At 40.5% G+C, this 27,841-nt stretch overlaps 2 protein-coding genes across 2 annotated transcripts; both read right to left on the reverse strand.

The window, feature by feature from the left end:
* Nucleotides 1-979: 979 nt before the first annotated feature.
* On the reverse strand, nt 980-6,228 carry ric3b (RIC3 acetylcholine receptor chaperone b). The gene is made up of 6 exons (XM_085357720.1): nt 6,108-6,228; nt 5,372-5,598; nt 4,976-5,054; nt 4,375-4,468; nt 3,576-3,706; nt 980-1,464 (listed from the first exon to the last, which is right to left on the reverse strand). The coding sequence occupies exons 1-6, from the start codon at nt 6,226-6,228 to the stop codon at nt 980-982; spliced, it is 1,137 nt and encodes a 378-aa protein (XP_085213846.1).
* A 2,217-nt stretch (nt 6,229-8,445) lies between these two features.
* On the reverse strand, nt 8,446-21,057 carry LOC146628295 (rhombotin-1-like). The gene is made up of 5 exons (XM_085357721.1): nt 21,036-21,057; nt 19,305-19,518; nt 15,522-15,647; nt 15,079-15,187; nt 8,446-8,508 (listed from the first exon to the last, which is right to left on the reverse strand). Exons 1-4 carry the CDS (start codon nt 21,055-21,057, stop codon nt 15,082-15,084), a joined length of 468 nt encoding a protein of 155 aa, XP_085213847.1. The 3' UTR covers nt 8,446-8,508; nt 15,079-15,081.
* Between the last annotated feature and the right edge of the window lie 6,784 nt (nt 21,058-27,841).

The raw sequence follows: 27,841 nt of genomic DNA on the forward strand, positions 1-27,841 counted from the left end.
TGCTCTCCATATTATTAGCTGACTCACGGCGAGTGTCGATACTTCGATTAACATTGCAGGCATCACTGAAGAGTCTGACTCAGTGCCATAAAGGAGATACTATAAAGCTAAATGGCATAATTCGACGACCAGAATATACAGGAAAGTGTGTGTGAACATCTTCACAGCATGTTAATCACTGATGTGCATTCTCAGGTGCTTTTACTCAGTAGGTTTGCTTAGAAGGCACTTCTTCATATTAAACACTGAGGAGAAGAGGACTCGGCTAACTCCTGTCTAATTGAAAACTTGACTTTTGTTCCTTAAATTAAGAATAGTGTCATTTATTGCATTTGCTCACACAAAGGAATCCAAGAGCACAGTAGGAAAACTGTCAAACAAAATTTAAAATGACTGCAGTTTTAATGGTAGTGTTTCATTGCTGACAAAAGTGAGAGGAGGCACAAACATCCCAATATTGTGCACTAGGTATTAAGACAATTTGCATTCCCATTTGGGGTCTGATTCAGTCTTACTTGCTCTTGTTTTTTGTTTTTCTTTAATTTTAGATATACTTCATCTTCCAGTACCAGATAAAATAACATTAGGTCCCCTTAGAGGAGCAGAAACTGATGCCTTCTGACCTTCGTGACAGATCTAACAAACGGTTTTGTGTGCATACTGTCCACCTTTTCAGCACATCACCAGAAATCCTGGAAGCACATTATGAATTCATGCATGCAGATGGGTAATACTGTATTAGATAATGAGGGTTTTATAAACCTTTCAGCCACTGGATCAAGCTGATATTACTGATATAAAATATGCCCTGTTCACATCTTTTCTCATGTATTCACTTAAAGTTAAGCAAGGCTGGAGAAACTGTCATGCTATCACCAGCTTTCATGTTACTTCCAATCTGATGAGAACAGACTAAAAACCCCATCCGCCCTCCCAAACCAGACCCCGGCTCAAGTTGACTGTATCTGAATCGCGTTGGTCAGTTTGTGTCTTTCTTTGCTCTCCTCCTCTTGTTTCTCCGTCTGACCAAGCTGCAGGCCGTTTCCGAGTCCACTGGTTGCGCCAGGTCCTTAATCTTCTCCTGCTCCAATACGGATGTCATTCTCAGCGTGAGCTCCAGCTCTTTCAGGACTCCAACCAGTTCCTCCTCTGGGACACCCAGATCAATCTGACCCAGTTGCTTTCTGTGTTCGTGCATGTCTTCCTCCTCAGTTTTCCCTAAATCGCTCTCTAACCCTACATCGTCTCTACTTGCTGCTGTCAGATCAGATTCTCTCGCAGCTCTTTCGCTCAGATCTTCTGCTTCCTCGACCACGTCTCCACCTGTGACGTCTGCAGGGAGGTTTTCGAGCAGGTCGGCCCCGTCGCCTTCTGTTCTCTCTGCCTCTGTCTGTGGACTGTGGTGGTGCTCCTTACAACAGCAGTGGGAATGTTCCCAGTATGGATGAGGCTCTTCTGGATAATCTGTGGAAAGTTTTCAGAAATGCATCCCCTCATTACTGATCGCTATTGTTTTGAAATCAAAAATACAGCAGTTAGCAAAGGATAATCTATATCTGTCTATCTTCCATTCAGTATTGCAGCTTTACTTTGTAACTGAAATTTAGGTAAAAACTTAATTTTAAGCAAAGAAAAAAACTATTTAGTAAAATCATATGAAATCCTATGAAACATTTTCCGACATACAGGGAATCGCTGGCTTCACTTCCTCCCTGTGCAGTGTAAAGTTAGTTGCTGAAAGAGAGACTTTACTGACAGAAAGGCAAATAATTATAAGCAGTGCCTTGTTGCTTGGGAGAACTTTGAAAAAAACTTGGAAATCACACAAAAGTCTGGTCTGAATTTGTTCTTTTTGTGCATAAGCCACAACCTTAAGCAACTGTTTTCATTGTTGCAGAGCTCTCCAAGGGTGTGTTAAACGGACAGTTAATTTGATGCTTTGGTCAATAAAGAATCTAAAATCAAAGAAATAAAGGAGCAATTATCAACTTCTTCACATGCAAATGCATCGAAATGATTTACTGAAATTCCACTTTCAGTGTATTAAAGTAAACTAAGGACAGACTATTAGGTGGAAGTCATCGCTCCAGTCCTTCACCCTGACTCACATATTGTTGTGGTCAGATATACATCAATATGATTTGAATGCTAATCAAGGCAAAAAAAGATCAAAATGTTTTAACCTCCTAGGACCTGCCGTCCACATATGTGGACATCACATTTTGGGTTATTTAGACCAAAATAATGAATTTTGCTCTACAAGGGCCTGATATCCACTTACGAGGACGTTATACTGCTACTGTTCTATCAAAATTTTAAATGAATATCCTCATATGTGGCTTTTATTATTCTTAAAAACAAAAATAAGGTAAAATATATATATATATATATATATCTGGTAATTCTTTGTTTCATGCAGTGGAAGAGTTCGGGTCTTAGGAGGTTAATTACTTTACGCCATTGTTTTAAATACTCTCTGCTGTCTGCAGCACATGCAGCCGAAAAGTGAAAAACAACCACTGATTCATTTTGTATGTTTGCATTAATTTATAAAGACAAACTGCTGATATTTAGAGTCTGGAGTTTCTCACTCTAAAAATCGTCAGCCCTAAAACTCCAGTATCAGTCTGGCTTTTGTCCCCACACACACACACACACACACACACACACACACACACACACACACACACACACACACACACACACACAGCAGTGGGTCTCCTGACTTCACTTCAGTCATTTTTTTTTGGATTCAATGGGACTGCAGCTGGAGTTAAACACTGAACAGAGACCAGAGAACTGAGTATGAAAACAAAAAAGGAATTCAGAACCACAGCACAGGAAATAGATATATCAAAGATATATCAAAGTACAGAAAGTTCTGAAGAAGAAATAAACTATCAAGGACTTAAAACCAAACACAGATCGCTCGTGTTCTGGCTGGATCATTTTATTCTTTACTTTGGTAAAAACTGCCTTTTGCTTGCTGACCAAAAATAATCATCATGACAGGAGGTGCAATCACAGCGTTCTGTGACTCTGCCTAAAACAATATTCATTTTTATAAGTGGATGATTTCCCCTTTATAGGCAGTCTCCTTAGGACAGTGCTGCACTCCACTTAACACAACTTTCAGAAAGAGAGAGAGCCAAAGTGGCTATGCTTAGATGTGGTAAGAATAGCACTTCCAATACTGACCTGAATAATGAAAACATCGCTGTACATGAAATGCAATCAACAGCCTGGCTGATGACAGAAAAATCCCTTAAACTTAAAGCATCTTAAAACAGCACCAGCAACTACAGAGGCCGCCTGTGAATTCGGCAAAAACACAAAGACAAGCCAAAAAGGATGTGGAGGAAGTAATTGACAGCAAATGAACCCGAACCCAAGTGATGAACAGTTACCAGTGTGAAATCAAAGAGGATCACTTTCTTTTACAGCTGGAACAGAAAGAATTCAGTTAATGAAACACATTCAAAGGAAACGAGAGCGAAGATGATGAAGTCGCTTTTTTTCTTTCCTAAAAATCTGATAAGAAAACATTTTCCTGTGGGTAAAATATAATCTTTTACCTTTCCACTCATCCTGGGGCTTCTTCTCTGGAGCCATTCCCTCCACCAGCTGACCCTCCTGCATCATCTGTGTTATCTCCGTCAACTGCTGAAGGAGGCTCTCCTCCTGGTCCGCCATCACGCCCTTCACCCTGCACACAGGAAAACAGAAACGTTTAAGCTTTGAATGAATATATTTAAAAGCCAGCTCTCTGAACAATGAGAGAAGTAAACACACCAGCACAGGCCCGTCTTAAGTTTACCACTGAACATCCAAAGGTTTCAGAGAAGGCTTGGGAGAGAGAGCTGTGGTCAGATGAGCCCAAAATCGAGCTCTTTGGCATCAACTGGACACGCTGGGTTTGGAGGAAGAAAAATGCTGAGTATGACCCTCCGCTGTCAAGCATGGAGCTGGAAATATTATGTTTTGGGGCTGTTTTTCTGCTAAAGGTACAAAACGACTTCCGTGCGCCGAGGGGCCAATAAGTAAACAAGAAACATCTTATTGGGTTGTGTCTTGCTTGGTGATCAACTTCTTATGTCACTCAGTGACACACAAATCAATTTCTAACTTTTATATGATGTTTTTTTTCTGGATTTTTTGTTGCTATTGTCCCTCTCATTAATATGAAAGTATCATAAAAATTAGAGACTGTTCATTTCTTTGTAAGTGAGCAAACCGACAGATTCAGCAGGGAGTCAAATAATTATACCCACACTGTATCTCTGCTGTGGAAGAGATTGTGGATGCATGAAATGAAAACAAACAAGCTCTATAGGTTTTGCAATTTTTTGTCTTCTGTAAAAGGCGTGCGGTCACCTGTTAGGACTGTGGTGGGCTTTGGAAACAATCTTCTCCATCACCAGCTCTGTCTCCCTCAGCTTCTCCTGCAGCTGGGCCAGCTGGAAATCAGCTGGAGGGCCAAGAAAGGACAAAGTCAGGAGAAAGGGTTGCGGTACGTTTAAATTATGCAGACAATATAGGTCAACGCACTGACGCACAGGCAGTCAGAATCATTTGAACAATGTACAGTTGTATTATTTTCTTTTTTACAACCTTGGGGTTTTTCTTATTGGGTTAATAACCAAAACAAACCAAAGATAAACACAAATGCTTTCTGAGAGCGAGTGACTTAATGCATGTAAACAGCTTTAATAATGACTGAAATGCTCCCTCGATGTCGATGCTGGAAACCAAAAAAGGGGAAATTGTGTTTCTTCAACTTTATTACCACTACATAAAATGACAACGATCATTATACGCGCTCTTCAGACAATAATGAGCACAACAGTGATAATATGTGGCTCCTGCAGCGCTTCCATCAGAAAATAACATTAGATTCATTTAGCAGCTTAGTTACAAAAGCAAAAACGATGGGAAAGTGATTAAAAGTTGCTAAATGAGAGTGTGTAAAACTTACTGATCTTTCTCTTGAGGTTCTCTGAGCGTGATGCAGGGAACCTCCCCTCTGCTGGCTTGCTGCTCCCTTTAGACGTGATCTAGCAGAGAGAGAATCAGGATTAAAACTCTTAAAGAAACAACACAGCAAATCCCACAACCCCACAGGGAAGTGTGTGTTTGACTTCATGCTTTATAACAAACAACATCAGTCCTTTGCAGAAAAGACTGTGAACACTTTTCACTTCTTTATGGTTTCATTTTTACTTGACATTAAAATACTTTGACTTGCGCAATTTAGTGTAAATGATGAGAGATGTTTAATTACAGCTGCTACATGAAAGCTAGTTTTTACTTCAGTAAAGAGCTTTTAGGTACATCTAATGCTGTTTCTTCTCGCCAGCTGCTAGTACTTCACCTTAAAGAGGATGTAGAGGATGTAGAGCAAGATCCCGAAGCCATACACGGGGATGATCTGTCCTGCCAGGTTGGATTTGCCTCCAGCTCCCGCCCCTGTTCCTGCTCCCTTGCCTCTGCCTATGGCCTCTGTGTTGTGGGCCCTGGAGGCTCCGGACCCCGCGGCTCTCTGACCTCTGCTCTCCGGAGCCATCTGACGGTGCAACATTGGAGGGAACCGTCCTGAGCCTGCAGTGAGGAGCCAAATGGGAGTCAGTGCCACAGAAATAATCTTGCTGTTGAAAGGCATTTTATTGTCTGATTTTTTTAAGTAATGCATTTTTTATTTGACTAGCACAGCGCTCACTGAATAAATAAGTCAGGCTTTGCGTAAAGAGCTAGGCTTCATCTAATGTCTGTGCAGGTGTGCCAACAGAGTCATATTTTGTTTTCCAAATATAACCCCTTTAAATACAAAGCAGTTCGTATATTATACACCTATAACGGTAGATAGTGTCATGTGTGTGTTTGGCGCCCTCTCCAGGGAGGAAAATGCTACTACAACTAAAGTGATGCATAAATGATGCAGAACATATTTTGGATTGAAATACTAACAAAAGAAATAGTATAACACAATTTAAAAATCTAATAAATTAAGATACTCATCCATATATATATGTATATATATATAAAATATAAACCATATGAACCGCAGAGGCAACCTGACCAGTAAAGAAAAGCCGTGAAATGCGACGTACCCTCCGGCCGCTCGGCAGCATCCTTCCTCCCCCGGGATAACAGCATTTTGGGAAGCATCAACGCGACGCACAGCACGAGGCACGTCGCGAGGGTCACCTTCTGAAAGGTTGACATCGCCATACCGACAGGTGAGCGGTCACCTCCCTCACAGAAATAACGACGATATTGTGTCCGATTTGCGGAGAAAGCGCAGACGAAGACTGGAGTGTGGTGAACTTCCTTGTTGGCTGGAGGAGCGGAAGTGCTCGGGAGCTGTAGTTACATAGTTTCGCCGTTGGGTGGCGCCAAATGATCGTATGAGTGTTTTTAATGTCCCTGGCTGGTAATGGAAAGATTTTGTATGTGTGTGTGTGTACCACTTTATAATGAGCTTTATCACGAGCTGGCCATAACAGTTCATTTCAGACACAGGGGGCACTCCTTACACTGCCATTCATGAAAACATCATAGCGCTTCTAATAAAAGCACCATTATATCGAATGAATATCTGTTCATCATCACATCAGGTCATAGATTCCTGGGTCTAAAAATAATAACTATTATTATTATTATTATTTTATTTTTCATTTTTTAAATTGGAAACTGACTGGGCTGATCTAATAGAAAGTGGAAGCTTGTCCCACAGCATTGAAGATAAAAACAGTGATAGGACGGTCCTCATTATTTTAAGAAAAATGTGCCAGTACTTTGATTTCAGGAGGATTTGTCCACACTAAGGGGTTAAAAGTAGTGAGATGAAAAGTGTGCCTATACCATACAGAGATCACAAAGTATATTGGGGTTTGTTTGTTTTTTGATTGGATGGGATTTTGGATCAAATGGGAAGCCAGTGAGTTTATAGGGCCTAGCACTTGCATTTCTTTCCTCCTTCAGTAATAAAATACTTACATACAATTCTAATTTATTATCCTGAAAAACTAAATATGACTCCCACAGTAAAACTTCAGCTTTCATGTAACTGATATTATACCTAAAAAGAAGATGCCGCAGTTGTAAATATGATGTTTTCTAAAAGGTTGACACTATTTCATGTACTGCGTCGTCCCACTCACACAATCCTTTTGTTGTCTCCTTCGTCTCTCCCTGCTTTTCTGCTCCTTAAAGATGCAGTAGGGAGAAATTTAGAAAGTGTATTTGTTAGAGGTATCCCATGGTAAAAACCTAACTAAGTGAATCCTAAAGTTCCCTGCTAAATCAACTGCACCATGCATGCGGACTAACCCTTAACATGGACTTGGTAGAGAGCAGGTGTACAGAAGGCTTTAAATGTTTTTATCTCTGAAAACAGGGACTGTTTCTGGCCTTAAATGTTGCCGTAAGAGCAGTAAGAGTGAAGTTGTGGGGCAGGCCACTGAACAGTAAATGTTTTTTCTAAATCTGAGTTCAACCCTTGGACATAAGAGTGTGATTTTTTTTCCCAATTCCTGTCTGATATGAGCGGGATGCTCAGATTTTACTGAAGCAGGAAAATGCTGTGCACATGTTTTATGCCGTCTTGGAAAATGAACCATTTGCATATTCATCGTCTGAAGGAAGCACATTTGATTTTGTATTCGATTTTTTTTACGAGACAAGTTATTACTTTTGTACATTTGAAGGGAATATTTAGACTGTTAATTCCCTCTGGCGACATGTCTTTTCCCACCCATTACTGGCAATCTCAGTACATACAAAAAAACAAAAAACCATGAGCACACAAAGTGAAATTCAAATCCAGTTTAATTAGTCAAGAAAACAACAGCTTGCGAGCAGAATGAGAACAAAACTAGAGTGGGCTCGAAGTCCCATTCGAGGCTTCAGAGAGGAGAGGCGGGGAGATGGAGCTGGTACTCCTCAGTTGCTGAACAGAGCCAAACAATCTTTGCTAAAGTTTCCGTTTGTTTCGGGGCTTCCTTCGAGCCAGCTGGGTGGGGTTCACCACAAAAGACACTTCAGTGACTGCCAGAGCGATCTGACAATCAGAGGGAACTTTGTATTTTTCTTTGATGGATGACTTGGTTGGTGCTATGTGTGGCCTGGCTGACTTCTTTCCATCCATCTAGTGTTTCACATTTGGTGAAGTAGACTATGAATTATTTGCAAACACTAGTTCACTCTTTTTCTGTTCACCGTCCACATTAGGTCCTCTGGAAAATATCTTCTGATAGTTTCACTACCCCGTTTTCACTCCCCAGTCGATCTCAAGTCCATCTGATCAGAACTGTCAGCTTTAAGGGAAATAGTCACGCAGCTCTGGAATAAAGAGTTCAAAGTTGGGCTGCTGGAAATGTGTTCAATCAATGTTTTTTTTCTTTTTTTTTCTTTTTTTCCATACAGTTCAGTCTGAAACAAGAAGCTGATGAGGTGTGTGCTGCTGTGAGTTTCGTAGTCCAGCTGGCTCACAGTGGTCCTTTCTCTGATCTGCAGAGAGAGATGGAAAACATCAAATATGTCAGAGTGAGGTCTGGGGGCTTCACAAGAAACAATATCATCAGCTTCATGTATCCAGTAACTGCAGTGTAATAGCAAAACAATGGTTTTGTATTATGAACAATACACTGTGGGCTACAATGGGTACTTTCAACAGGTAAAAACATGCTAAATACATAATTTATTTCATGCTCAGCTCTCATAATGAACACGAATATGAAAGTTTAACAAAGCTGTTGCTGCCGATGATAGTTTTGGCCTCATAAGCGTTTAATTCTCTTTTATTTATTACAGTGTCGTCCTACCTGTTTGATTTGCCTGTATTAGTTTTCTTGTCTTCTGTCTTTCCACTTCCTGTTTTATTTTGGTAATTGCTTTTCTTGTGGCTTCACTTCATCTTTCTTTTCCATCCTTTGCGTCTGTTTCCCCTGCCCTTGTTATCTTTCACCTGTCTTTGACTGTTCAGCCTGCCCTTTTCCTGTTTTGTTTCCCTGCTGCTTTTTAGACTTCTAAGATCTCGAAGAAATGATTCATCAGTTAAAAGCTTGCACCTCTTTACTTGAACCCATTCACACCAAACTATTCAAATCAGTATATCACTGTTTTACAAATCCTTTAGTAAATATTATCAGCAGCTCTCTGCAGACCTGCACTTTCCATATTTCTCACAAATGTGCTGTAATCACACTGCCGCTCAAGAAAAATGACTTAGTAATTGGTAATTCATAATTACAGACCTATTTCTAATCTTTCTTTCCTCAGCAGAATATTTGAAAACATACTTTGCAAACAACTAAATGGAGAATTCAACTTGAAGTGTTTGTGATAAGTACCAATCAGGATTTAGATCCACAGAAATGGTCACGCTAAAGTCATCAGTGAGCTGAAGCTCAACAGTGATTCACAGAGTTTCAGTCCCAACATAGAATTTCCTTTTAAATCCTACTATTAGTTCACACAGGTCTCAATGGTCTGTCCCCCTGGTACAGCTCTCACTTGTTCACTGTTTACAACCCAGTCAGACCTCTCAGGTCATCAGGTGGAGAACTTTTAAATGTTCCTAGAATCACATCAAAGTATTCTGAAGATGCTTCCAGTTGTTCTGTTCTTTGGAACAGGCTGCCTGCTGACCTGAGATTAATTGCCTCTATGCATTCAAATTAAAAAATAGACTCATTTTATTTTGCCATTTTCTCTCCCTTAAGGCTTTTTAAACCTACACAGGTTTTTATGCTTTTATCTTCAATTCAATTCAATTCAATTCAATTCAATTCAATTCAATTCAATTCAATTCATATCACAATAGTCAATTTTATATTATACAGTAAAGACCCCACAATAATACAGAGAAAACCTCAACAACCTCAACAATCCCTATGAATAAGCACTTGGTGACAGTGGGAAGGAAAAACTCCCTTTTAACAGGAAGACACCTCCTAGAAAATTGGATAAGCGGTCACACGAAGTAGGCTATTAACTCATTAAATTAGCCAAGGGTTCCCCTTGGACGCTCACATGAAAGAGTTTATGTTATAATTATGGATAAGTGCACTGGCAACAAAGTAGCTAATTTTACAAATTGTGAGAAAAATATGAAGAGATTGTATTGATAATGCTGACTGTCTCATACTACTGTCAACAACATGAGTGGTACGAGAGGAAAAGCAGTGTGCAGCAGTCTAGCTTTAAAAGTGCTGTTTGGATGTGCGTTTGCACTTTAAGCATTTTGGTCACCGAGACTAGGATCATCTATCCATGAAAAAAAATAAATAAATTTGTTTGTTGCCAACTTGAAAAGATAAGAATTTATATTTCTTACTGATCAACAGGGAAACACGAAGACATTAGATGCTAATGAAAACCTTCTATCTGTGCTCAGAGGTCAGAGGGATCCTCCAGGAATAGTGATGCTATGATTGTTTTGTAGGCAGGGATTTCATAGCTGCTGATCTGTAATCTAGAACGCGACCTCAGTCCCAGTACCCACCCAGTACCCTATTAAGAAGTGAACTTTTTAGTGCAGATAACCGAGGGTTACCCAGATAAGATGAAATCCTGCTTTGTATTAAAGGCCTCTGATGGTCAGAGATCAGTGCACTGTTTTTTCCATAGCCATAAACAAAAACATGCTGCAGTTCTATGATGAATGCAATCCTTTATTTGCTCACAGAAGCCACAGAAGTTTGTGTTTTTACATAAAATTTGTATTTCAAATAATGTTCTGAGCAACGTGTGCTGTTCAGTAACTATAACAACAACTGCACTGCATTGAAAGCAACTCACAGAAATGTAACCTAAAAACTTTAACACTTGTTTTAAAAAACTCAGGAGAATAATTAATATTTAATTCTCCCAATTGGAGTGTAGATGAATTTACCTGCTCTCTATACTTTATTTACTTCTGCTTTACTTTCACCAAAGGTTGTTTTCTCACAACAAAGCACAATTTTATTTCCAAGTTTGTGTTCAGTGGAACACAAACATGTTTTTATCTTTATTATTTTTCACAATAAAATGTTCTTTGTAGTGTTTTTTTTTATTATTATTTTTATGCTTTTTTTAATCTACATGTTAATCAGCTGCTTGAAGGTGGAAAAACACACATGTGCAGTCGTCCAGTGGTCACATTCATGAAAACTCAAAAAGGAAAAAGATTTAAAAAAAAACATCCTACATCAACAAAGCTACTTGGATCTCGAGAGAACATTTATAAAGAGTTACAACCTTACGAAGCCAAAAAGCTTTCACTGTATCCATTTTATCAAAATTACAGGGTTGGGGCCACATATCTAAAGTAGACTCCCATTTTAGAGAGCTCCAAGCAAAACATGCAGCATATGACAAACATCTGTCTGCATTTGTAATAAAGTTACCTCATTTTTAACCTGAGTTAACAATATACTTGCCTAAAACCTTGAATACTCTGGTGTTTATGTCCCTGAATACATAAAGATGTTTCTTTTTTGAAAACAAATGATATCTGCAAGATTTTTCAACATTAACTGGAAGATCAGAAATCATTCACAAGTAACTCTCAGCTTCCAGTGTCCAATCGTGCAGGGCGATGGTGTGTATTTTACTGCTGTAGTAGTACAATTAGTATCATAATGATATGTTGGGCCGCTGGTGGCTTTTGGGAATGTTTCTGACCTTGAAAACTTCATATTTGTGGATTGCCTGCTTTCAGCTTTCCTCAAACCCTTTGCACTCATAGCCCAACACCGCTCACATGCCCATCTAGGGGTTTACAAAAGGCAGAGCCCAGGATGTAGTTCCACAGGATTTATGTGACTACAGTTAACAACTTTATAAAGAGTTCTACAGATAAGGACAGAATTATTATGATTATTCTCTGGCAGCACGGTGTTTAGAACTGTTGCCTCACAGCAAGAAGGTCTTGACTTGACCCCACCATCTGGCTGGAGTCTTTCTGTGTGGAGTTCCCCGTGTTTGTATGGGTTCTTTCCGGGTACTCCGGCTTCCTCCCACAGTCCAAAGACATGTTAGGTTAATTGGTGATTCTAAATTGCCCATAGGTGTAGATGTGGGTGCGAAGACTGACAACCTGTACAGTGTGTACCCCGCCTCTCGTCCTATTGTAGTTGGGATAGGCTTCAGTCCCCCCACGACTAGAACCAGAACAGCAGCGATGGGTCATTTTGTCATGTATGTAAAGCTTAAATTCTCTCTAATAACAAGCAAGAATACACGAGTTTAAGTGGAGTTACAGGGTTGCAGTGCAGAGAACATCTCCAACCACAATGAATATGTTGTCCCATTGTAACGCTCCCATTATTACAGCACTGGACAGTATATCTGACAGTGAGGGAGAAATACTTGCAATGTTGGAAGCTTTATCCAGCGTTTTAATGGCTGGAATAAACATTTTCGCTTTGCTTAAGACCCTTGAGCCTTGCTTAGCACATTGCAAAGTACACACTGTACTAATTAATTCTGTGTGAATCACAAAAAGTGATCTGGAAGCTCATATTTCTTTAAGCACAGCGCACTCCCTTAGTTTTACTACTGATAAATTTCATAAAAGCAAACATATTAATCTTCCTAAAGTAGCCAAGAAGATATCCTTTGGGGACCAATATCAAGCAGAGAATTATTAATCAGTTACTTCAAAGAAAAAGCCGTACTCAGAACCACACTAAAGCTTTACATGCCTATACTGATTTATACTTTGATATAGTGGATAGTCAGTGTCCAAAAAGTTGATTCTGTTCATCTGGACGTAGCGTTTTGTGGGAGAAACGTTTCGTCACTCATCCAAGTGACTTCTTCAGTCTCAGCTGACTGCAGGTTTCATCTTATAAACAGTACATTTGCATAATGACTGAAACCAGCCCAGTGAAGGAACAATGGGCTGGGAGGTCAGTTCCTTAATCTTAATTATGCAAATTCTCATGACCATTGATCAACAACCACTGACCAAAACCCACTGATCAAAGCCCACTGATCAATGGCCATGAGTACCGTTCACAGACAGTTAGGGAATGGCTGCAATCACAGCATTGTATGATGGCGAAAGATGTACCCTTAGGCCCCCTCCTCGATTCACAGATGGTCTTTCCCTTTTCACGTAAGATTAAGGAACTGACCTCCCAGCCCATTGTTCCTTCACTGGGCTGGTTTCAGTCATTATGCAAATGTACTGTTTATAAGATGAAACCTGCAGTCAGCTGAGACTGAAGAAGTCACTTGGATGAGTGACGAAACGTTTCTCCCACAAAACGCCACGTCCAGATGAACAGAATCAACTTTTTGGAGATTTACTTGGGCCAGAATGTTTGCAAAATAATCTTGAAAGGAAATTCTGAAATTTCACACAATTACAATTTTTCTGAACGGAAATATACAGAAGAAATGTATTACTGCAAAGATACCGGCCTCCCTATGTCAGATGTTACACTGACATATTCACACAGTAGATCAGTATTAAGTATTACTGCAGCCAGAGATGTTGATCATAAGGATTGATTTTTGATTGAGCCATCTATAAAGCCAAGTAACATGCATGCATAGCAAATTTAAATATTGGGGTTGAAAATGATTTTTTGAGGCAAACACACCAAAGGGTTGAAATTTAGGTTTGTTTCAAATCACATTTGACTGTTGCTTCACTACAAGATGGTAACAGCTGAAATAAAAGTTACGGCTCTCCCACCATTCATTTAGATAGGACAGGTGCTACCAAAGCTGGTTTCACAAATGAATTTCAGACCATTTTTTAAGACCTGTTTCAGTCTGCATGCCAGGTTGAATGAGACATATAGTACAAAGCACTCTGAGTGTTCAAGTAGAGTAGAAAAGCCCTATACACCAATCGGGCATAACATTATGACCACAGACAGGTGAAGTGAATAGCACTGAGTATCTCTCCATCATGGCACCAGTTAGTGGGCGGGATATATATTAGAGAGCAAGTGAACATTTTCTCCTCAAAGCTGATGTGTTAGAAGCAGGAAAAATGGGCAAGAGTAACAATTTGAGCAAGTTAGACAAGCTTCAGATTGTGATGGCTATGTGACTGGTTCAGAGCATCTCCAAAACTGCAGCTCTTGTGGGGTGTTCTCAGCCTGTAGTGGTCAGTATCTATCAAAGGTGTTCCAAGGAAGAAACAGTGGTAAACTAGCAACAGGGACACGGGAGGCCAAAGCACACTGATACATAGGAGGATTGAAGGCTGCACGTGTGGGCCGATCAAACAGACAAGCAACTGCGGCTCAAACTGCTGAAAAGGTTAATGCTGCTGGTAGAAAGGTGTCAGAATACACAGTGCATCACAGTTTGTTATGTATGGGATAGCCACAGTCATATCCAAAGAGACCCCTGTCCTCCACTGAAAGCACTAACAATGGGCACCTGAGTATAAAAACTGGATCACAAAGCAACATCACGTGGATGCTGGTGTCCATGTGCATCTGTGGGACGTGCCGGACAAACAAGTCTGCTTGCAACTTACAGGACTTAAAGGCTCTGTGCTAGCGTCATGGTGCCAGATACCACAGCACACCTTTACGGCCTTGACAGGTCCAGCACAATATTAGGCAGGTGGTCATAACGTTATGCCCGATCAGTGCATAAGAAGCAATCCATTTACTATTTACTATTTAAATCAGCGCAATCTAACCACACAAAGACTTAATATGGGGAGGCTTGCATGTTTAAGTGAGGTTAAAGTGAGGTCCAAATTTTCACATGTCTGTTAAGTACTGGAAAAGTTCAGGTCTAAAATGCAGATGCTTAAGATGCCTGTCAAGCGGTAAAACCTTGTGCAAAGTCTGTAAAATATTCAGTCTGATTAATATGTGGCTAAGAGATTCCCACATTTATGCCTGAATGTCACATAATGTGGAAAACACACTAAACTTTTCTCTGCAGGAATTTTAAATTCGCAACGTCTTGTTAGGGACTCTCGTGTCTGCATGTGGACATATTTGGGATGATCCTGGGCGCTCACTTGTATACCTTCCTATTATTTAAGTGCATGGTTTAGTTCAAACTGTCAGACCGTGTGTCTGGAGCTGTAATTCACCGTCATCAGAATATTACCTCTTACTGAGGCTGCCTCTCGGTGCTGCCATTAAGATGGCCCCCCTCATAGTCCAGCTGGCACAGGATCATGTTGTTCTTGAGGAAAAACTTGTCTCCCACGCAAAATCTGCAGAGAGAAATCAAAATATGGAACTGGGTCTTGGTTCTTGCTACAGCCGAAGTGAATGATGAGGTCCCAGAGGAGCATTTCAGGCATATTTTCAGCATACATCTGTAGCAATGATGCTTAGAAATTTAATCTTGCATGACTGCTGCCTGATTAACTGTCTGAGTGATATACAAAGTCTTTAACCCCTTGAAGTTTTTCAAGTGAAGGGGATTTCATTGCATTGTGATTACGGTGCTCACAATGCTCTTAATGACCAGTGAGCTCACCAGTACATCTCCGAGATAAGTCAACTGAATTTGATCTCCCTGGCTAATTGCTACCCTAATCTTACCTCTGGCGGCAGAGCTGACAGGCAAAGCAGTCTAAATGGTAGACGTTGTCTCTGGCTCTCATCACCATCTCAAAGGCAGGGATCAGTTTACTGCAGGCTGCACAGTTCCCCGTCACCCCAAAGAGCCTGCAGAGGGAGAGAGGGCAACAAGCAGGCCTGTAATCTGGACAAACACAGATACATTTCAGCCAGGAGCTGCAGAAGGAAAAAAAACACTGAACTAGAGGACAAAAGGTAGCCTGTGTGTCCCAGAGAGCATCACAGATGATGCTCGAGCACCGTTCGCAAATAATCACTTCAATTACTGATTTATAGCGGTGAACCGCACTGCGTTTCCTGATTATTGATGGCTGTTTCCACTCCCCCTAATGCAGAGCCCACATTATATACATATAAGTGCAGCCAAGTGTGAAAAACCATTCAAATCGCGCCTCTAGTAGTAATTATGAGGAGATGATAGTATGAGCTTCTCATAATAAGATCTGGAGCTGTGTCATTAAGCTATGGCTGCAACTAACCATTAAGTTTATTATCAACCAATCTGCAGACTCGACAGTCAAAAAGCTGGAATGCGAGCGAAAGGCAAGAAAAGCTTGAATTTCTGCAGAAAACGTTTCATGTTTTTACTTGTCAAATGGCATGTATGATTAATTGTTTCAGCTTTGTTGCCAAAATTAGTCCAGACACCCCATGTGGACAGATAATGAGAAAACCACAGGGTTTGTAATGCATCACACAAACTCCAGTAAGTCAGTTAAAATCAGTTTTAGCTATATCACAACAAATAATCACCTCAAAGCTCTTTATGTTGCGTAGTAAAAATTGCATGAAAACCCCAACAGTCACACGACCCCCTATTAGCAGCACTTGGTGATAGTGGGAAGGAAAAACTCTTTTATTCGGAAGACACCTCCAGCATCCGGGTTGGACAGATATCTGCTGTGATCAGTGATCAGTATTAGCAATACACTGAATACCTCTTAGCCTATGATATGTTCTTTCTCCATTTCCTCCATTTATTTACAATAGTTCAGCATTAAAGGTTCATTTTTAAAATCTGGTTAGCTCATCAACAGCTGATTATACTATAAAATGTCTCCAACAACGTCTGATATGTTCTGACATTACAGTTTTTCTCTTAAATGTTTTTCATTTGGTAAATGTCCCATAAATTCAGAACCTAAACTATGTCCCTAACCCACATAGGTCGGCAACAATCTGAGGCATGTTAAGAGGTTAGAGGTATAGCACTACAGTTAGCAAGCCTGGAAAAAAGTCAGTACACTCCATTGTTTTAACAGTGTTGCTCTGCCAACACTGCGTGAAGGTAGGGTTACAACTTTCCATCTATTCTCTTCAAACATCTGTTATTTCTGCACTAATCTTTTTTCTTCACATATGTGAGCGTTCAGAATATCAAATGTGAGAGTTTTCATAAACTGGATATGAGCTCTATCACTAATGCATTACTGCTGATAGAGAGCAGCAAAATAGAGATTAACTGATATGAAAATGTCACGATTTATATGAAATGTCAGTTGCTTTAAGAAGAAAGTCAATTTATTACTCTCTTCTGAAACCTCAAATTTATCTGGCAACTTTTGAACCTTGTCCTCAGACCACCTGAGAACAAACTGTGTTGCTATAAATGCTTTGTGCTGGCCAGCTGCAGATGGCCTCACCGCTTATTCACCTCTAACAGAATGACCAAATAACTCCCCAAGAGCCCGGCACACACGAAGACAAGTGGCTGCTGCTGATTTCCATATTCCATTAGAGGCCAAATAGAAAAAGGGGGCTTTGGAGGAACCCTTATGGAAAAAGGTCATCCATGTAATAAGGGAGAAAAGCACTGAGCAGCCCTGGATTACAAATGGAAAACGTCATCAAATGAGTGACCAACGTGAGAACAAAAGTGAGACCTAATTAACAGAATGTTCTGATCTAACGAGCTCGAGTCAGGCACCTGGTGGGTTTTTTTCCTGCTCCTTAACGAGGCTACGAAGCTCAATGCTAATTCTCTACAAATGGTCCAATTAAAAGAAATCACATGGTTTTAATCCCACTCTTCAAAGGCCTTTGGTCTGCACCCTTGCAATGATGAGGAAAACAGGAGGCAATCTAGCCAATTTAACTGTCAAAAGGGGTTTTGGTCTCCTAAGTGCAGTGCAGCTAATGAGCGACTTAGCTCCAACCAAATCCAGCTGGATTGTACATGAGACTAACACATGAGTTCAGCAATGTGGCTGCGATATCAGGAGTTCTCTTGCTGACCTGACACCAGATATCATTATTTCTAGGCAAGAAAAAGCAGAGGCATATAACTCTGAGTGGAGCCCGTTGATGCAGACAAGGTTTGTTTAGAAAAGGTTGATGGTTTTAAAAAGGCTAAGGTAGAAATCTATTTAAACCCCAAGTACATTGAAACATACTTACCTGTATAGTCATCCTGGACCAAATCATAGTCACAAAAGGTGCAGAATAACTTCAGATATTGTACAGATGGCCGTGCACCGTAATCATGAGGTGGCCAAACCCTGAAGGAGATCCTGCTTTATAGTCAGTTTTACTCTAATTGGGGCAAGAACTTGGTAAATTAATAACATGGGAACATAAAGGGAACTTAAGGCAAGCGTATCAAACCATGAACTCACTAGGAAAATTTTTATTGAGGAAAAAATTAAGCAGTGTCATGTCTTGATGCATGCTTAGTCATCCATGTAAGATAATCCCAAAAAGTTGATTCTGTTCATCTGGATGTAGTGCTTTCAGTCCAGATGAACACCTGCTTTGGCTTCATTTTTCACACCTGCAGTCTGTGGTGCTGCTCCTTGATGAAACTATCCACTTTGTATGAGTTTATAAAATCATTAGTTATTATTATTCTTTGATTCTCTTTTTCTCTTCTCTTTTTTTCTTCTCTCCCTCCCCTCACCCCTGCCCAGTCACAGCAGATGGCCGACCCTCCCTGAGCTGGTTCTGCCAGAGGTTTCTTCCTGTTAAAAGGGAGTTTTCCTTTCCCACTGTCGCCAAGTGCTTACTCATAGGGAGTTGTCTGATTGTTGAGGTTTTCTCTCTATCATTGAAGGGTCTTTAACTTATAACAAAAATTGAGTTGTTTGTGATTTGGCACTATCTAAATAAAAGTGTATTGAAATTGAAAAGCATCAACTGTTCATTCTACTGAAGTACCAACACAAACTTGATAAAACTTCATATCCACAGCATAATCACAGCTAATATCACCCTTTAAAGACTGATGTCTCCAGCTACATGTCTTCTTAGGACGAAATTAACCATTATCAAAGCCCATGTTAAGAACTATAAGAGACAACGGAAACATTTACAAAGTGCAAGCTTCACTGTTCTGCCTTTTCTTTCTTATGCTGCATACAAGATGCTTATGTCTGTGCAAGTTTACTGCAGACAGCTGATGTTCTTATTTGTGCTCTTGAACCCATAAACCTCAAAACTAGTCCATGTTTGGATAATGTAACCGTTAACCCTGTCACCCTGCAGGATAAACCCTTTCACAGGGAAAAACAAACAAGTATTTTTCCACAAGACTGTAACGCAGAGTCAAAATATGGTGACTCAAAACATTCCCTCTCAAGCACACCACATCCAAACACTGTCAAATGATGCTTGGACAGATTTAATTTATTTACTGACGTGTTGGCGATTGTGGACACTTGATTGCCTGTGAGGGCCACTTGCTTCACTTTGATATCGTAGTACCATTCTCTAAGAAAAACGCTCACATTTCACATATGGGAGCCGTACCTCAGGTAGTCTCTGCGGCAAAGGATGAGGTTGGCCCGGGTGTAGAGTGTGGAGCCCAGCCGGCCCAAGCGGCAGTCACAGCAGGCACACTTCAGACAGTCCTCATGCCAGTATCTGTCTAACGCCTGAAGCATGAAGCGGTCCCGTATCTTCCCATTACAGCCGGCGCAGCCCCTCGGCTTTTCTCTGGACTGGAGGGACACAAGAGACACACCTGGCAGGAAAAAGGCCAAGAAACAGACAGACACAGAGACAGACAGAGGAGATTCAGTGTTAGTTTTCTGTCAGGAATGAGACACCAAGAGTGAATGTCAATAAGGGCTTTTTCTGCAATCTATTTTTTTAATTGTTGCACATTAACAATATAATAGAGTATAATAGAGCATATATATATATATATATATATATATATATATATATATATATATATATACATATATATATATATGTATATATATATATATATATATATATATATATATATATATATATATATATATATATATATATATAAAACACCCAGCACGCCCCTGCGGGCGGTTTATCCTTCAAGCTCGGGTCCTCTACCAGAGGCCTGGGAGCTTGAGGGTCCTGCGCAGTATCTTAGCTGTTCCCAGGACTGCGCTCTTCTGGACAGAGATCTCCGATGTTGTTCCCGGGATCTGCTGGAGCCACTCGCCTAGCTTGGGAGTCACCGCACCTAGTGCTCCGATTACCACGGGGACCACCGTTACCTTCACCCTCCACATCCTCTCGAGCTCTTCTCTGAGCCCTTGGTATTTCTCCAGCTTCTCGTGTTCCTTCTTCCTGATATTGCTGTCATTCGGAACCGCTACATCGATCACTACGGCCGTCTTCTTCTGTTTGTCTACCACCACTATGTCCGGTTGGTTAGCCACCACCATTTTGTCCGTCTGTATCTGGAAGTCCCACAGGATCTTAGCTCGGTCATTCTCCACCACCCTTGGGGGCATCTCCCATTTTGACCTCGGGACTTCCAGGTACAGATGTTCCTGTACACTATGCCGGCCACTTGGTTGTGGCGTTCCATGTATGCCTTGCCTGCTAGCATCTTGCACCCTGCTGTTATGTGCTGGATTGTCTCTGGGGCATCTTTACACAGCCTGCACCTGGGGTCTTGCCTGGTGTGATAGACCCCAGCAGAGGGTCAGGCAAGTCCTGAGGAGTCAGCTGAATGGTAAGAACAAGATCCGGGCCATCAACACGTACGCCCTGCCCGTGATCAGGTACCCTGCTGGGGTAATAGGCTGGCCAAAGGAGGAGATAGAAGCCACTGACATAAAGACAAGAAAGCTCCTTACCATGCATGGAGGGTTTCACCCCAAATCCAGCACCCTGAGGCTGTACGCTAAGCGGAAGGAAGGGGGCCGGGGACTGGTGAGTGTCAGCACCACAGTCCAGGATGAGACAACGAACATCCAAGAATAAATAAATATATATATATATATATATATATACTTCATTAGGGAAGTCTGTGGGACATTTATCTCTATTTCTAGTTTTATGACATTGTAGGAGATGTGTTGTTTCCGTTTATATATAAGTAACCTGAAGCATGTTATTGGTTTAAAGCCTTTATGATTCTGTCAACATCATCAAAATCGACCTGATGTGGTAAAATAGTTGCTTGGGGTTGCATTGTGTTGCACAGGTGTGCCCATTAAAGTGGAAGTACTGAGTACCAGTTTAAGCAAGGGAACGTGTACTCACTCTCCTCCTTGTCCAGCACCATCCTTTAGGTAAACGGCAATAATCCAACAGTGGGAGAAATACCAGCCTTTACTCTCCTGCGTGGAAGAGCGGTAACAAACACTGAGGCCTGGACGCGCTGTTTGAACCTAGAGTCGCTCAAACTTCAGCTCCGCTCTTCATAGTCCCCGAAGAGAGAGCCGAGAGAAACAGCCGCGGAGTCGCTCTCTTTTCCCTCGCGCGTAAAAATAGCCCGTGGATGGATGAAAACAGCTTCTCGGAGTATCACCTTGCCCTGCAGTAGAGATGTCCCCAAATCAACAGTGGCTTAGCATTATCTTGGCTGATATCAGTGCGTAAGTATTTCTCTATCTGCACAGGCGGCGGCTGTTCCCCTCAAATGAGCCCTCCTGCACACAACGAGCCTCCCCCCCTCCTCTCTCTCTCTCTCTCTCTCTCTCTCTCCCCTCTCTCTGTCTCTCTCTCTCACTGCAAAAAACTCCCAGAGTCAAATGTTTTTTTAACGCTGCGTGCTAATTATATAAAGTCATTATGTTCAGATCTGATAGTAACCGCCCCCTCCCTCTCCAAATCAATTATTCAATACACAGTCACACACCAGGACAGCCCGGGCCTGAGGTGTTTTAAAATGAGCTTATTCAACTCCAAGGACACCAATTATCTCCAGGGCGCCCTGTAGTCAAAGCTGTGGCTTTTCAGCACGACAGATGCAGAGCCTTTTTTGTGCGCGAACGTGCACAGGCGCGCGCCTGTTCAACGTGTTCATCCTTTATTAATGTACTTGGGGTGTTTTTTAAAGGTAATAGATTAGCTCGGACTAAGACTATACTGTATTACAGATACCATGAAAGGTATCTGTAATACAGTTTTCAAAACGAAATAGCCACACAGGTGATTAAATCTCCAGATGCCATAATCAGGAAATACTTAAAAAGATACCCTAATGCGTTGACTCCGGGTTTCGAAATGAATACATCATTTTAGATGGCCTTGAACAGGGAAATATGGAATAAAAACATGATTAAACTGCTAAAAGCCCAACATCATTTCTTCTGGAGATTTTTAGTAATGCTTTAGAGATTGTAGGTTAGTGGGGGCGATGCCAATATAGATCACATAAAAAAGCTTGTCTATACCTTCAGTCTTCCATGAATATGACAGGAAATTGGAACCTATAAAAGAGCAATAAAGTAGCTGAAAGCTTCATAATAGAGCAATTACATACAGCAAGACCTTGTGGGAAAATTAAGAAGTTAATAGCACACAAAAAGCATAAACCATGCCAGAAAAGTAATGATCATACTTTGGGTCCCCGTGAGACTATGATGTATGACATAAAAACATTAAAACAAAGGTGTGTCTACTAAAGAGTTTAGGGCTTGAGTAGGCTCACCTAAAGCTACATGCCGATTTTTTAAGGAAATCTAAGCTCTAGAAATTAGCTAAAACTGACAATGAAATTGGTAGTGCAGCCCAATGTGGAAATATTAAGCAAAAACCATAAAAATATACATCAGCTAAAGGTCACAATGACCTAATTGGCAAACCTATTACCACAGGTTGTTAATAGGTGATAAGCAGTGGTTCTCAAACTGGTGGGGAATAGAGCCGCTGCATGCAGACAAATGTTCTGTGGCGCATACATATGATACACATGGTAACATTAATGAAATAAAGTGCTCAGATCCTATCCAGGCTATCATACTAATGTATCAATGCATTTGTCAACAGACTGGCTGCTATAACCTTCTGACTCCTCGAGTATAATAGTGATATCGTAAGCAAGGAGTCATTAAAAATGAAGAGAATATGTTGTGGCCAGATGCTGTTAATTAAATGCACTTGATTAACTTAGCTGATGTTTTGGCAGTTTGCTGGACTGTAGTATTCAGGTGTGTGAACACAATGAGAAGGAAGAAAGACATCAGCAATTGCTTAACCGACAGTGTTGCTGCCAGTCTGCAAAGGGTTATAAAGCCATTTGCAAATAATCTCAAGTCCGTCGTTCTATAGTGAGAAAGATTATTCGGAACTGGAGAACACTTGATATAGGTGTCAATTTTCCCAGGATTGGACATCCCATCAATTTAACGCCAAGATCAGACCATGCAATGTTAAGTGGAACTGCAAAAACCCAAGAGCCACATCTCACTGTACAGACCTCAGTTAGCATGTTAAATGTTAAAATGACACTACAATTTGAAAAAGACTGAATAAATATGGCTTGTTTTGGAAGGGTTGTCAGGGGGAAAGCCTTGTCTAGCTTATGTTTGCAAAGTTCTCAGCAAGACTTCTTGTAAGAGGAGACCAAAATGAAGATATTAATTGATGCACAGCATGAAAACCAACCACAGGATATCAACACAAACACCTCATACTGACTGTTAAGTACATTGGTGGAGAGAAGATGATGTGGGCTTTTTCATAGCCACGGGACCTTGGCACTCAGTCACTGAGTTGGCCATGAACTCCTCTGTATACCAAAGCATTGTGAAGTCAAATGTGAGGCCATCTGTCTGACAGCTAAAGATAGGCCAAAATTGGGGCATGCAAAAGGACAATGATTCCAAGCACAGCAGCAACTCTACAACAGAATAGTGGGAAAAGAAAAACAATCAAGGTGTTGCAATGGCCCAGTCAAAGTCCAGACCTCAACCTAATTGAAAGCTGTTGGGGACCTTAAGAGAGCTGTGCACAAACAAATGCTCACAAACCTGAATGAACTGAAGAAATGTTGTAAAGAAGATTGGGCAAAAATTCTTCCACAACAATGTGAAAGACTGAAAAAGTCATACAGAAAATTATTACTTCAAGTTGCAGCTGCTAAAGATGTCTCTGCAAGCCACTGAATCATGGGGTGGACTCAGTTTTTCACAGGACAGCGTAGAGTCCTGTGAAAACTGTTTTTAAATGATTTTACAACATGAGAAAGAATCTTAAAACGAAGGCGTTCGATAAAGAACTGATTGATTTATTTGTGATACTATAGTATTGAAAGAGATGTCATATTGTGAATCAGTTATAGGACAATAAACTCAATGTAGTCATGAATCATACTGCAGGCATTTGAAGAAAACACATTTTTAAAGCCATTTAAGAACATCACTAAGAACAACAAATTGGTTTTGGATAGTCCTGCAACTTCTTCTGGCATAATGCACAGTCTTGATTAATACTATAAGATGATGTGATACTTTAATTATGCTGTAGAGCATTTATATGTCTTTGCAACCTCAGTAATAGACTGATAATATTACCTCCTTATAAGAACATGTTATATAAGTTATTTAAGGTGAATAATTTAATCTTTAAGACATTTAGACGCAGTAGTTATAGGAATTCTTGCTATGGAACCATCTAAAATAGATTTATCATAAGCCTACTGCATTCAATTTTCTCCTTATATAAATGCAAAAGATGAATTGTGAATAGCCTTGAAAGGCAATTTTTAAGTCCCAGACCTGCTGTAAGTCACTATATTGAAATTTTATGAATAGAAATACAGTAGGGCATGGGAAGGTCATTATTTAAAGTTAATATTGAACATTTGGACATAGTCCCTGTAGACAGATTATTGGAAAAATGTAGTGATTTTCAAAGGGGTTATCAAGGCTGGTACACATCCAAATCCACAAACAACACTGCAGCCTGCTTCCAAATAGATCATCCGGCCCTAAATCCTCCTCATTAGAAGCTGTGGCATCAACAACTGTTCTTTTTTTTTTTTTTTTTCTCTTTTGGAAGTGAACAACAACTGTTCTAACATGGCCCCTGGATCAGGTCACACTAATTAACCAGCACCATCGACCGACTATTCCTCATTATCCACCCTCTCATCTGATCGCATATAGGCCATCAAGACAGCTAACGATCAGCAGACTAATTAATCAGCTGATGTGGTGCAAGTGAAGCTCCAGGTTCCCTCTTCATTTGCGAGACACATGGGAGCTAATTAGTTCAATTATTAATGCATCTAATTAAATAGTTTCTCTGGGTAATCACGGTTACAGTCTCGCCCTCCATCAGTTCCTGTAATAAATGGTTCTGCGATGTGTTAGACCTCTTTTGTCCTTTATTTTGACATACACTAACTCCAGTGCAATGCCTGGCCCTTACTAAATATTACAGGCTATTCACAGGCCCGGACCCCATTAGGCTAATTGCACTAAAAGCAGTCTGTGGCTGACATTAAAGGTGAGCTGTGGTTAGGGCTCTAATTGGCAGTCTGTGAAAATAGGAAGTCTTTTGGCCATCTGCTACAGCTTGCCATCCTGCCTTCAGTGTGAAAAGGGCAGATACAAATTTAGGTAATGCTTTTTTTTAGGAGGGCTGTTTTCATATATAATGCCATGAGGGGCTACTGCAGGGAGCACAGTTTTTAAAAGTAAAAGCCGAATTTAGAGAAGGGAATACCAGGAAGCTGCTGCATTTTGTGGGATGCTGTATATAGTTCAGTATGTGAAACCACAGGCTGTGTTTTCGTTTCAGATGTAAAGGAGGAAAAACAAGGGTTATTTAGGCTTGGGGCTAATTTTCAAACATCTACTGTGCTGTGAAGGTATTTTTTTTATGTGTAACTTTGTCGGATGTTTAAACAAAATCTAAAAGAACCAACCTGTGTACACAAATCATAGACGTTTCTCTTTATAGAAGCAAAAGCTTTTCCAGTCGCTAAATGAAAAGCTACCCTTTGGTCCAAAATGAACTATAGCAGCAGATATTTGATAGATCTCCATGATCTTTTGTATACATTTATGATGAATCATGGTGCGTCTATTTGGTTATTCCGATAACTTCTCATGAAATCATCTAGGAGAAATTTCTACATTATATTTATTTTGCAGCAGGGTGGCTTAGTGGTCAGCATTTAGCCTCACAGCAAAAGGCTCCCGGGCTACACCTGCAAAGCTAGTACCATTTCCACCAGCAAAATTTGCATTCTAATAAAATGCTAAACTAAAAATGTGACAGTGTTAAATGGCATCATGTAAATTTGGTTGTAGTGCAGATGTTAAGCAGCTAGAATCAGCATTTAAAGAGTAATAGTAACGTAACAAAAAGCTGTGGAAGTGTTGTTCAAAATAAACTTTCATGACAAATAGAATAATTAAAATCAAATATTTATTTAATGCTAGCAGAACTAATTAACAATACACATACCACATTTTTTTTGTTTTGCTTTTCTTTCTTTACAGAGCTTGTAAAGAGAGCTTTGCACTCACATCCACATGCTGTAGCTGTGTGCTGTCACCAGGGGGCGGTGTCAGAAATCTTGAAAAAAGCAGTCTTTGGTCAGCTTTTACGTTTGTGCTGTTGTTGGTCCTTTAGCTTAGCTCCAACAACAGAAAATAGTCATATTAAAGCCTTCTGCCTAACCAGTCAGCATTCTACTTAGACCCAGTGCTTTCATCATTGGGCTAACTGCTCTGCAGTTGGTGGGTTTTTTTCTTTGTTTTGTTTTTAACAACTCTATGCTAGCAGGGTGGCCTGGCAGTGCAGTGGTTAGCACTCTTTAACGCCTTCTTTCATTACACCAAGAAGGTCCTGGGTTTGAGTCAAGCAGCTGGTGAGGCCTTTCATGTTCTCCCCGTTGCCTGTGAGCGTGAATGATTATCTTTCTCTGTGTTCCAGATAGGCTCCAGCCTTCCCATGATACTGAATGCATGCATGCTGTTTAGGTTACCCAAGTCCTTCACTCCCGGTAGCATACACGATTGTGGTACCTTGAATTCCACTTAAGTATGTGAAAATGGCAAGATGAATTTCTTGGAAACTGGACGATAACACTAACATTTTTATATTTCTTACACAAAGCAAAGTCCTTTACCAGACAGGCTTGGCTGATTGTAATAGAGCTGCACCTGGACTCCCAAGAGGTTAGATTTCTGAGAGTAAGCTTGTTTGTTCTGATTCCTTGGCTGAGCTGGATGGGGAAATCTGCCAAAGAAATTCAGATTTTAGGACATAAAGTGCTTTTAAACAAAGCAAGTAAATCTCACAAACTCATCCAGAAAGTTCTGTGACTGCTGCATTCAGGTCATCTCAGGATCAAATGCAGAAATCACAAATATATGTGTGTTTATTGTCATATTGTGAATAAAGGACCGACCAATTCAGAGATGTGTAATCAGGTTTAATTTGTGTTGATTAAGAGAAAACCTATTTTTGGAGACCAAATAAATATTTTTAATATCACACTGTTATAAAATTAAATAAATATCACCGAACTATATGCTGATAACAGGTTTTTGCTGTGCCTGAGCAGAATCCGAGTAACACTGCTCCATCATAGGAAATTTAAGATGTCATCTTGTACCTGACAATTTGGGTCTTTTTAACAGTCAACATTTAAGGCTGCTTGGTATAGAGATTGGTCTAGTAGTGAGAGAAGCATCAAAAGCTTTAAGGTTTTAGATTTCAACAGAACAGTGAAATTCTCTCTGTGAGTTGGGGGAGATGCACTGCCTCAAATGAGGGAGTTCAAGTATTTCTTATTTATGAGTCATAGGAAAACAGAGCATTAGTTGGACTGGTGCAACGTCAGCAGTGTCAGACTGCTGTGGTGAAGAGAATGGAGCAGAAAGACAAAGTTTTTGATTTGCCAGTCCATCAACGTTCCAACCCTCACCTGTGCTCATGAGACATGGGAAATGACTGAAAGAGTGTGGTAGTTCATCCGATTGGCAACCTTTGAGGTTTTCTTGGTCTGTCCCATTGCACACTTACTAGAGTGACTGTGTATCTCTTGTTCCCTAGGAACACTTCAGTATCTCTCAAAAGAAACTGCAAAGTGTTGCTGGAATGAA

Source organism: Diplotaxodon limnothrissa, linkage group LG7, assembly GCF_057381915.1.
Source record: "Diplotaxodon limnothrissa isolate DT_005_m linkage group LG7, D_limnothrissa_male_GT1.1, whole genome shotgun sequence".
NCBI classification, from domain to species: Eukaryota; Metazoa; Chordata; class Actinopteri; order Cichliformes; family Cichlidae; genus Diplotaxodon; species Diplotaxodon limnothrissa.